This window comes from Brachyhypopomus gauderio, chromosome 9 (assembly GCF_052324685.1).
Source record: "Brachyhypopomus gauderio isolate BG-103 chromosome 9, BGAUD_0.2, whole genome shotgun sequence".
Lineage (NCBI taxonomy): Eukaryota > Metazoa > Chordata > Actinopteri > Gymnotiformes > Hypopomidae > Brachyhypopomus > Brachyhypopomus gauderio.
The window spans coordinates 25,706,006-25,718,886 of NC_135219.1; the positions used below are offsets into that span (position 1 = coordinate 25,706,006).

Sequence of the window (12,881 nt, forward strand, 5' to 3'; positions counted from 1 at the left end):
CAACATGATAACGACCCTAAACATACAGCAAAAGCAACAAAGGATTGGCTCAAGAAACATCACATTAAGGTCATGGAGTGGCCCAGCCAGTCGCCAGACCTCAATCCGATCGAAAATCTATGGAGGGAGCTGAAGGTCAGAGTTGCCAAGCGACAGCCCACCAACCTTCATGATTTAGAGAGGATCTGCAAAGAAGAGTGGGCCAAAATTCCCCCTGGTGTGTGTGCTAAACTTGTGGTTAACTACAACAAACGTCTCACCGCTGTGCTTGCAAACAAAGGCTTTGCCACTAAGTATTGAGTGTGTTTGGCAAGAGGGATCAAATACTTATTTTCCTCATTGAAATACAAATTAATTAAAATATATTCTTTAAAATTATATTCTGGATTTTTGTCTTGATATTCTGTCTCTCCATGTAAGAATACATCTACCATTAAAAGTATAGAATGATCATGTCTTTATTAGTGGGCCAACGAAGAAAATCAGCAAGGGATCAAATACTTCTTGGACTCACTGTATATTGTCACAAGGGGGGGAACCCATCCTCCTCTGGCTGATGCTGGTCACCATGACAACAGTAATGAAAGAGATACATAAACAAAGAAATGATGGGAATGATGAATAGTTCTCATATTTGTGTGTATTTATATACGTGCTCTCTATGTAATTCTTATTCTTAAGAGTTCTAGATTTCGTGATGGCCAGTAATGGTAGTCCAGGGCTGTGGAGATACAGCTGTAGCAGGGGAGAATTTGGGGTGATGAGAGGGGCCAAGGCAGTGGGGACATCCATAGCTGGTTAGTCAGGGCAGTGTGTTGATCCTTCATCCATAGCTGGTTAGGCAGGAGGTGGTAGGCCCAGGGTGGATATCAGGAAAGGCTCGTCTCTCCTTGTCTCAGTATTTCTCTGGTAGGATGGCAGCCAGTTTGAAAAAAAAGAGGGACAATTAGCTCTGTATGGAATTATATGTGGGACAGAAATTTTAACATTTCTGGGGTGTGGCAGCAACTCCGGCATTACATTTTTATAGCCTAGCTAAAAGGGCAGAACAAGAAGGTAACACAGACATGGAAGCATCCTGAGATGTTGGCATCCAACCACTATAACAGGGGTGTCACTCATTTTCAGCATAATTGTTGCCTACAGAGGGCCATATGTAACTTCTAAATGTAACTACTTCTTATAGATAAATAAATCTGAATTTAAGACTTATTCAATTTACAAATATTAATGTATATTTGCATAGATGTAAAAAATAGCTTGTTGCTCGTTGCCAATGTAGATTGTATTATTTGACAACCGCTACCACTTCATAATATAAAAGACATACCGGTTTTTGTCCTTGATGCACAAACATGTATTCGCTTTCTTGAAACACCCTTCTATCTGCATACATTTTTCCTCTTCCTGGACATTTTGGCATCATTGTTTGTATTTCTCAATTACACTTATTGGGAAAATTGCATCAATGTGCAAACACTGCAGTGTCGAGATGCCGTCACTTTGTGGGTAACAATTGTGGGAAATGTAGTTTTTGTTTTTTTTTAAGCTCTTGCGGGCCTTGAGTTTGACACTCCTGATTTACTGAATCCTAATTACTTTGAGCAAAGCAGCATGGTCCTGATCTACTGCTTATAGAGTTGATTATATTGGGTTACTTAGCGGTTCTAAACAGACCTTGGTAGGACATGTGATTCTTTTTCATGGTTTAGTGTTTTTAGAAGAAAGCAGTCTGGTAACATCAGAATTTAGAAAGGTTTAGACTGTCCAGTTTATCGTTTTACACTCATGCTGCTCACCTGGTTGAAATTTGGGCAAGGAGCTACCAACACCAAAGTCACTGGTTCAATTCCTAGGAGGCCTGCAACATATACTGATAAGTTAATTGCTCTGGGTTTGTTAAATACTCAAAAATACTTAAATGATCGTAAAAAGCTTCCCAAAATCACAAAAACTGGAAAGATTTGCACATTACTAGCAGAATTAGCCATCCTACTTTGATATTTTGTTATGGAAAAAATGCATTTTTAGTACATTGATTAAAATAAACCTTCGGTGAATCACTAATGTAGGTTTAGGACTAATCTTCGTCTATTAAACCTTTAGAGTTTTCATAAGAGGTTTCTGCTCTCTGTAACTGACAAAACCAAAACAATGAAAGCAGAGGTGGGGACTCGAGTCACATGACTTGGACTCGAGTCAGACTCGAGTCATTAATATTAAGACTTTTGACTTGACTTGAAAAAATATTCAGAGACTTAGACTTGACTTGGACTTTTACACCAATAACTTGGGACTTGAATTGGACTTGAACCTGTTTACTTGCAAAGACTTGATTTTTTTTACCCCAAATCTAAATTTTAAAACGCATATTAATATTTATAAAGTGCGCCCCATTAATTTCATTTCCGTCCTTCTGACGCAGACCGGTGTTACACCAGATTCTGTGACCGTCGAGTTTTGTGACCACAGGGGGCGCCATTTCACAGTTTCTGTTCAGAGGCACAAACGCTTTACGAATGCTACGTAAACTACGCTGATGCACTTTCTTTACTCGTTTTGTTGGTGTCCACGAGCCAAAATATGACAGATGTTTATTTTTACATTTTATCGTCTCTTAATTACATAAATGTACTTAAACAAGATTTACCATCCCCTCACCATTACAGCCAACAAAGAAATCATGAATGGGATGTACAGGTGAGCCTTTTTAACTGGGGTCACCAATTCTGACGGCAGCCATCAGAATATGTGACCCCACTGAATCTCCAGGTAACAATAGTAGCCTACACCGTGACCCCACAATAACAGAAAACAATGAAAAAATAACCCTAACCTTTTATTAGTCTATATTTAAACATTTTATCCAAATGTTTAGAATAACCATTCGTAATGACAGCATCTTGCTTACGATGAAGCTTGTTATTTTCGTGTAAAATGATGTAACGAAACATTCTTGTTTAAGTACATTTATGTAATTAAGAGAAGATAAAATGTAAATGATCTGTCATCTTTTGGCTGGCGGACACCAACAAAACGAGTAAAGAAACGCATCAGCGTAGCATTCGTAAAGCGCTGGTGCCTGTAAAAAAAAAAAAAGACTCGAAAGGACTTGAAATTCCAAGTTTCAGACTTGGGACTTGACTTGACTGTTGCCTGTCTTGACTCGAGACTTGACTTGAGTTGACTGTCTTTGCTTGAGACTTGACTCGGGACTTGAGGATAAAGACTTGGACTTACTTGAGACTTGCAAAACACTGACTTGGTCCCACCTCTGAATGAAAGTGCAATTACATTGTAGTGTTATATCAGACTATTATTTCATACATTCAGGTGAGGTCATCCGATTAAATAAAATCACACAATATACAACCCCTGGCAAAAAGTATGGAATCACCAGTCTGGGATGAGCACTCATTCAGACATTTTATTCTGTAGAACAAACTCAGATCAAAAATATGATGCAATAATGAGGTCATTCCAAAGTGCAACTTGTTGGTTTTCAGAAACACTAGAAGAAATAAAAAACATTGTGGAAATAAAGTAAATGTTACTTTTATTGAGCAAGCACAGGAAAAAAATATATAGAATCACTCAATACTGAGGAAAAATATGGAATCATGAAAAACAGATAAACAAAAGAACATTCAAAATTCATCACTAGTATTTAGTTGCACCACCTTTGTTTTTTTAAAGTCTCTGAGGCATGGACTTGATGAGTGACAAACAGTATTCTTCATCAATTTGGTGCCAATTCTCTTTGATAGCAGTTGCCAGATCAGCTTTGCTGGTCAGAGCCTTCTTGTGGACCATTTTTTAAATTTCCACCACAGGTTTTCAATTGGGTTGAGAACTGGACTATTTGTAGGCCATGACATCGACTGAATGTGTGTTTCTCCAAGGAATGCCTTCAATGTTTTTGCCCTATGGCACGACATTAGGGTTCCAACGGTATGAGATTTTCACGGTATGATAACCGTCTCAGAAAAAACCGCTGTATCACGGTATCACAGTTTGTTACATATATTATTAAAAGATAAACTGACCCTTAAAGAAATTACAACAAAAGTTTTTTTGTTCAATGAACTATTTATTGTAGAAACCTGGAACTATTGTATACAAATGGTCTCCTTTAAAAAAAAAAAAAAAGCTGTACACAGGGTTGCCAACTTGTCAAAATCAAGGTGTTGGTGTGTGTCAAACGATTCACTGAAGACAGTGAATGGCATGTGAAGATGTGAAGAGTTGGCAACCCTGTGTACACCTGTTTATATAAATACTGCAAAATTAGTGAAACCTAAATCATGAATTTCAGTAGGCCTACAATTATTTAAGTTTAAATTAAACTGAGCCTGGGTCAGTGTCTGATCAACAACTATTGTAAACATCTGTTTTACTGCCAAGTTGGAATATAACCAGATACTGCAGAAAGAGAGGATTTATTTCTGGCATGAAATTATTTCTGGCATATTGTAAGGCTTTCACACAAAGTCTGGCTTTAACATATGACAAACAAGCACGTCAGAATTTGAAAATGAACGCATGTAAATTAATGACATCTTTCACATCCAGTGAAAGCAAGGACCTTAAAAAGCTAGGTTTATACACTTTCGCGAGTGACCGTAGCGTGCGACTCCACACACATCATGCGAACCGCACATCTCGAGCGTTCATACTTGCCGCATCACATTCTTTGCAGTGTTGTTCGAAACGACAACACTGCAAAGTATAAAGAAACACCCCTCAAAAACAGGGGAAGGAACATTTATCTGACGAATTTTAATGTTGCTTTGTGTTTCAGGTTTGAAAAGTGCTGGAATTTAGGCTAAAATACTTGAAAATGCTTGAATGTAACTACTTCGTTTCACAACAAATAGCTGTCTGACTGAACAGTTCTCTTGTATTACAGGACGAAACATGAGAACGTGAAGACGTTAAGATTGGGCATTTTGAAAATAAACAACCATTAAATGATGTGATAAAAAAAGCTAATTATTTCGAATAATTTCGACTATATGTATATATATTTAACTAAGTTTAACGTGCTGGAAAATATTGTTTCTTACATGTAAAATATTTTTAAAGTAGAGATATTAAATATTTATTTCTGGTATTCTTGATGGGGATTAAGCCTAGTCCTGGACTGCATTGTCCTCTATATAGACCTAGATGTGGAAAACTAGCCTTTTTCTCTTCTGTCTGCTGTAGGGAATTCTGCCCCAACAGCTGGACATTTCATGATTGCAGTGGACCAGATAATTGTGAATGGCAGCGTTCCAAATTTTGGTGATGCCCTTGTACAGATGTTTGCAATGTACTACTGCCTCAACAAGTTATCCAGCAGAACTGGCAGCAATTCTTGCAGAGGTAAAACTTGCAATAACAGTGCTTGTCTTTTTTACACTGTAAAAAAAAAAGCAACTACGTTTCGTTCATCTGGTGTGAGATTTTGAGTTACTGAAACAAAGAAATGTGGATTACTTAGCATGAATAAGCAAAAACGTGTCAGGCCAACAGATTTCACTTTGTGCCTACAAAATTCTTTGAATTACCAGAACAATCAATTTGCTGTTACACAATTTGTCTGGGTTCATTAGGCTTGTGCACATGCGCACAAAGGCACAAGGAGGAACGCAGGGTTTCTCAGTCTGCACATCAAGGGCTTTTGCACAATGCTCCACATGTGGTTTCAGAAAGGTAAGTTAGACAATATTTATTTGGTTTTAATTTGTTAAATGTGGGTTGTGTTAATTGGAAATCAGTTTTTTTTTACATTGTCAAGCCTTTAGTTTGAGTTTAAGCTTCATTTAGTAGCCTACGTTATCTACTTAAAAAGGGCAAATGTAGTTAGCTAGCAAACATGGCGAGCTAGCTCTGAAACGTTTTCAAGCTTTAGATTTTGCAGTAATGGTTTGTTAGATAGTAAAAGAGAGAGACTGAGCAAATATGTTAGCCAGCTTGCTAGCTTTGCTGGTCAAGGCTAACCACCTGCCAGCTCCGTAACCGCCGACACGGTGAGCATCTTTCAAATTGTTTATGCGTCTCTGTGCTGCAGCAGTCAGTGGACTTTAGTTAAAATCATTCTCAAAATATATGATACGCAGAGTGATACTTTGAAAAGTATTAATGGGGTAAAAGGAGAGTGTGTATTGAAGAAGCACTTGGCTTTCTTCCACCCAGTTACTGGGTTCCCCCCAGATTTACTTGAAGGGACTGTACCTGTTGAACTGTCATTGTGTCTCAGAGATTTCATTTCCAAAGGCTTCATTACACTTGATAGACTTAATCACAGCATCAAGACATTTCCTTCCCAGCACTCAGACAAGGCCAACAAACCAAAGATGATTCCTAAAGCAAGTCTTGCGAAAGGATCGATTGGTGGAAACGCCCATGAAAATTTGGCTTTGTTGCGACTGCTTCTCCTGTTGATTGGTGGTTGTGTCCCAGAAAACAAGGCATCGTGGGAGATATTAATGGACTTGAAGGAAATTGTTGAGATTGCTGTGTCAAAGGAACTTACAGAGGAAGTACTGTGTTTCTTGTCTTTCAAATTATCTGACCACTGCTTACTTCTTACATCTACATTTCTTGACTTTGAATTAAGGCCAAAGCACCACATAATTGAACATTATCCACACCTTATTCGTTGTTTTGGGCCATTAGTGAATTTTTGGACTTTTAGGTTTGAATCCAAGCATAGCTTCTTCAAGAAGGTGGATACTCATAACATGAAAAATGTGCTTCTCACCACTTGGGATAAAGCACCAGCAAATGATTGCCTATCATTTAGACAGTCATGCACTTTTCAAATCAGAACTGTATGTTGAAAAAGTAAAGGTGGTTAGAAAATCTTCCTTAGAATCAACATTGAAGCTTGCTCTACAGCTAAATTTCCCAAATCTTGATGCTGTGTCTCTTTCCAAAGTTGTTCATCTGCATGGTACACAATATGCTGAGGGCATGATCGTTTCTGCTGGAAACAGGAATGGACAGCCAGAGTTTTTCAAGATAATGAGTGTTATGGTCTGTGCTGAGAAAGTGTCACTCATAACAAAAAGGCTTTCCTCCTGGTACATGGAGCATTACAGGTCATATGAAATTGTTGAAAGTGACTATGCAGAAGTGTTGGTCCTTGATCCTGATTATTTGAGTGATTCCCATCTGTTGACAGCCTACAAAGTTGGAGAAAAGGTGTTGGTGACCTTGAGGACATACCTGCTACATTGAAAAGTAAATATTGTATGTATTTTACCTTTATCTTCATATTTACCCAAGCATTTGTAACATGTAAATACAAAAACATATTTTTACTACTTACATTTTGCTAATCAGGAACTGTCCATCTTTATTGCCAGGTGTTACTACTACGTGTAGTCATCTCTTCCGGTGAAGCCAGACGTGTCCAGCTTTCCCAAGTGCCTGAATCAGTGGCTCGCCTCATTGATGCCCTCAGAGAAAAGCTGCAGCTTCAAGGTGAATTTTCTCTGCAGTTTGAGTCCCTGATTTTGGACATACTCTATGTGTGTTGTCAGATATCTCTGAGTTACCCCAGGAACGAGCAGCTCTACACATTCAAAGAAACATCTCATTACCTAATGAATAGGATACACATTCCCTTGCATCCATCAGCACTGCTAGTACAAGTTCCTCTTCCTCACTTAGCCCTCTAGCCTGTTCCAGCACATATTTACGTAGCAGATCAGAATGGCCCACTCCATTTCCCATACCAAATCTCTCATATGACATTGAACTTAAATTACGGAGAGGGAATGAGACATTTGAAAAGACAAAAAAAGGCATTGATGTGACAAGGGACATCAAAATGGAGGTTCTAGACAAGATTGCCCAGATTGTGTTTGACATAAAAGCGTACCCTGATGGTGATGAAATTGAATCCATTGCTTCTGCATTGGTACAGAAGCATCCTTGCCTAAGGGAACCTGGTAGGGGCAAGGGCTATGAAGGATGGCTACTTAGCATCAAGGACAAGCTGAACAACTATAGAGCAAAGTTGCGAAAGGCAGGCTGCACTGAAGTTAATATTAACAAAAAACGGAAAGCAGATGACAACTGGAGTAGTTACACCCTTAAAAGGGCAAAGCGTGGTGAAGTAAATCATGTCCCAGAACACGCAAGCAACCACAATGACGATTCACTTGAAGAACAAAGACTTCTCTTGGTAGAAGAACCAAGAAAGGCAAGAAAAGACATGACAGTTATAAGAGAGAAGATGCAGCTCACGTTTTCCCTATGGAGAAGAGAGCAACCGACGATGGCACAGATCCAGGAGAGATGGCCTGCGCTGTTTTTGGAGGAACAGGTGATGTCATATGTGTCAATGAAGATTTGAGTACTGAGTCGAATGAAAGGTATTTAATGAATCTTGAAAATTGCATTGTTTGTGCTCAACAGATCTGTGAAGAATTTTTCCGTGTTACCAACAAAGACTTGTTAGAAACTTTCAGAGCAGCCATTGACTTCTGCAAACAGTGCAGTTTGCTCTTCTGGAACACATATACACTCACTGAACCATTTAAATATATACACTAGCAGTTCAAACATTGAGTTCACTTGGATCAATTGCTAAAAAACATTTAGCCTACATGTTTTGTATCCAACTGTAATGATAGAATGTAATTGTAGGGACAATTAGGTGATAGTTTAGATGTCTGTTAACTTTTAGGTCAGGATTAATGACAAATAGTATTTAACTTAATATTAACTCAGCAGTACAGCAGAATTTAATTAGAATCTACAGCAATTTAATTCGGAATGAAAAACTTGATTTTCTGGAAAAAAAATACACAAGCTCTGCACCTTTAAAAAATAACCATAAATCTTTGTAAATAATATTGTCACGGTGAGGCGGACCCCTACAGGTCGCCTCCGTCCACAGCGGCTGTTGTTGTTGTTGTTTTGTTGCGTTGTGTGCGTCCCTCAGGTGGGCGGAGCCCGTGATCCATCTCACCTGAGGGTCGTATGTTTGCCTATACAGTAGTGCTCAAAATAATAGCAGTGCCCCAACAGCAGCAAGATAAATCAATGTTTTTGTAAAATTTTCAACCTCTACACCACAAGTAAGTTTTTGGAGGGTATAATAAGGGTATAGAAAACCAACAATCCCAACAGACGACCCTTGCATACTATAGATTCTGTGAAATTGAATGACTAACTGAAAAGGGTGTGTTCAAATAAATAGCAGTGGTGAGTTCAATTAGGGAGGCCGTCACTTAGAGAGGGCATTCTGGGAAAAGGGGTGTTAACAGGTGGTCCTTATTTAAGGAGCAAGGCAACTGACATGCTGGCTGTGCATTTGTCCTGAAAAAACAAAATGGGTCGTTCAAGACACTGTTCTAAAGACGAGCGTTTTTTAATCAAGAAACTAATAAAAGGGGAAAACCTATAAAGAAGTACAGAAAGTGATTGGCTGTTCAGCTAAAATGATCTCCAATGCGTTGAAATGGGAAGAAAAACCAGAAAAACACGGAAGAAAAAGAAAAACAACTCCTCAAATGGATAGGAGAATAGCCAAACTGGTAAAGGCTCAGCCAATGATCTGCTCCAAGAGGATCAAGGAAGACCTTCAGTTGACTGTGAGTACTGGTACAATCAGAAGACGTCTTGTTGAAATCAACCTACCAGCAAGAAGCACCCGCAAATTCCCACTGCTAAATAAAAGACATGTGCAGAAGCGGTTAGAATTAGCCAAAAAACACATTGAGTGGCCTGAGAAGAAATGGCGTAACATTTTGTGGACTGATGAAAGCAAGGTTCTTCTTTTTGGGTCCAAGGGTCACAGACAGTATGTCAGACGTCCTGCAAACACAGAATACAAGCCTCAGTACTCAGTGAAGACGGTTAAGCATGGTGGTGGAAGCATCATGATATGGGGATGTTTCTCCTACTACGGTGTTGGTCCTATTTATCGCATACCAGGGATCATGGATCAATTTGAGTACCTCAGGATATTGGAAGAAGTTGTGCTGCCATATGCTGAAGAGGAAATGCCTTTGACGTGGACCTTTCAACAAGATAATGACCCAAAACATACCAGCAAGTGAGCAAAAGCATGACGAACCATGGTTCCAGACAAACATGATTCAACTGATGGAGTGGCCAGCACAATCCCCGGACCTTAATCCCACAGAAAACTTGTGGGCTGACATAAAAACTGCAGTGCATGAGGCAAAACCAAGGAACGCAGGGGAATTGTGGAATATAGTACAATTGGCCTGGGCTGCAATACCTGTTGACCGTTGCCAGAAATTGGTTGACTCCATGCACCACAGATGTGAAGCAGTTATTAGAAACCGTGGTTTTGCAACATATTAGTTTAGGATACTCAGCCAAGTTGGCTTATCAAGAATCTCTTAGTTTGTGCAGTACATTTTTGAGTTTCCAAGAAAAGATGTTAACGCTGCTATTTTTTTGAACATTACGTTTCTGACTTTCTGTGAAATATCATTATTATTATTCGAGTTTTAATTACTTTTCCCAATTGTCCTGCTTTGGAATAGAATGTGCTGTGTCCCCAATGCATTTGTGTTCATTAAAGTACAATTTGTTAGAAGAATTTTGATATTTACTTATTTTTTTAAAGACACTGCTATTTTAAAGACACTGCACAACTGTATATGTCTTGTCTTTGTACCAGTTGACCGCTGGTCATTATATCCTTAATTTGGAACTATGTCACGGGTTTTTGGTTTGCGCACTTTCAATTAAATCATCCTTTTTCCCTGAGACTTGGCGTGATCTCTTCCTTTTTAGTTCGCACTCCCTGCCCGTCACAGAATGACCAGCCACTTTCGGAAGCCGCCAGTCTCTTTTTCTTTCTCCTTCGTTCATGGTCATGTCTCGTGGTAAGTGTTTGTCTGCGTGGTGTTTTATGTGAAGAGCTCCGCCGTGCTTTTGTGTTGTGTGTGTGTGGCGAGGACCAGGGCGTCTTCCTGGGAAAACTCCCTTGTGTGTTATGAGTGTGTACGGGTGAACGGACCGGCGGATCAGTGTGCGTGCTCATTGTTATATGTTAAGTGTTTTGTGTGTGTGATGCGGTTGCTGCTCGTCACGGTCGCCTCGCTCCCCGTGTGTCGTGTGTTTAATGTGGGGAGCGACTGCGATCCTGAGTGGCGCGTCACCATTGTTCATATGTAGAGCACGTTTGGGGGGGGGGAGGACCGGCTGTGGTCCCATGCCACGGGCATCGCTCCCGAGAGAGGCCCTGAGCAGTGTAGAGCGTGTGTGTTTATGTGCAGGTGTTTCTCCCTGGCGGTGTCGTGATGCTCCTGGACCTTGTGAGGGTCTCCACCTGGCAGGAGCCCACTTGTGTTGTGGGGTGACCGGAGCCTGGTCTAAAAGAGCCCCTCCCTATAGGGCTGGGGCCCCCGGATGTTTGGGGACCATGGGGGTCCAGTCTGAGAAGCTCCTGCTGAAGATGGAGATCCTCCCTCCTGCCCAGGGTGACCAGGAGGCCCTTGGGGCTGCTCCCTAGCCCGCGTCGGGGGTGCTCTGGGCCTCGGTCTCTGGCGCTCCTGGGTTGGGTGGAGGAGTCCACCTCGTAATGGGAGGCCTCGGGAGGGGCTGACTCCCCAGGAGGCTGGGGTGGCCCCTAGCAGAAGGCAGGGGTCAGCTCTGGGGGGAGGTAGGTCCAGGAGGTAACGTAGCCATGCCCCAAGGAGGTACCTGCACACACATACACCTCGGACGGATAAGGAGCCGTAGCTCCTTGTCCTCACACTATGTGGGGCTAAGCGGCCAAGTGCCGGTTAGGGCGTGAGGGCCTGGTGACCGACCGGGGCGTGGTTTTGTGTCGTTAACGGCCCAGTCGGTCCAGGGTCCCGTCCAGGGAGGGGAGCTAATCAGTGTTTTGTGTTGCAGCTCCCGGACTGCAGGAGGTGTGTCCCTGCCTTCCTGCCCTTTCATGTTGTGTGTGCAGCCGCTGTGTGCCACACACCCAGTGGAGGGGAGTGCGGCTTGGTTGGGGGGGGGGGTCTGTCACAGTACGGCAGCCCCCTACCGGTCGCCTCCGTCCACAGCGGCTGTTGTGTTGTTGTTTTGTTGTATTGTGTGCGTCCCTCAGGTGGGCGGAGCCCGTGATCCGTCTCACCTGAGGGTAGTTTGTTTGTCTATATATGTCTTGTCTTTGTACCAGTTGACCGCTGGTCATTATATCCTTAATTCGGATCGACTCACGTGTTTTTGGTTTGCGCACTTTCTTCATTAAACCATCCTTTTTCCCTGAGACTTGGCATGATCGCTTCTATTTTATTTCGCACACCCTGCCTGTCACAGATATAAACTGGACATCATAATAGTTCAACACTAGAAAAAACAATTCAAATTCTAAAAACATGTAGTTTATAATATTTAGTATTTTCAAATTCAAGGCACTCTTGTAAGGCACACAAACTATACAAAGGTTTATACAGTTATAGATAATTACAAAAAAACCTTTCAAGTATTTAATCTTATGGGTAGAGTACAACTACCACAGAACATTTTCAACATCTATATGAAGTGGTCTTGGTAATCACAAACAGGAATATCTATTTATAATAATGAAAAATGAAGGACCATATAAGACTATAACCTATGTGTTATAAGGTCAACACTGCCATCTACAGTGGATGTCTCTGTAACATCTGAATTCATGTAATAACGATGTTCTTATTCCCTAGAACAAAGTAAGATAAAGTACAAACAAAACGAGTTTTACTTACAAACAAATGTCAGGTTATAGCCCCTGACTCCTCTCTGTGTGTCTGTGTACGTGTGTGCCTATGCTTATGTGTATTCATTAGCATGTGTATGTTCATCTCTTTATTTGTATCATCTGTACCTTATTAACGTTATGTCTTGTGTTGTATTTAAGTGTGCGTGTT

At 40.8% G+C, this 12,881-nt stretch overlaps 1 protein-coding gene across 1 annotated transcript in view; it reads right to left on the minus strand.

The window, feature by feature from the left end:
* Positions 1-469: 469 nt before the first annotated feature.
* Positions 470-12,881, minus strand: part of ylpm1 (YLP motif containing 1) — a 64,062-nt gene continuing 51,650 nt past the window's right edge. Inside the window, exon 18 of the mRNA XM_077018126.1 lies at positions 470-906. Within this exon, the coding sequence (XP_076874241.1) occupies positions 838-906 (69 nt within the window). The 3' untranslated portion in view covers positions 470-837. The remainder of the gene's footprint in view (positions 907-12,881) is intronic.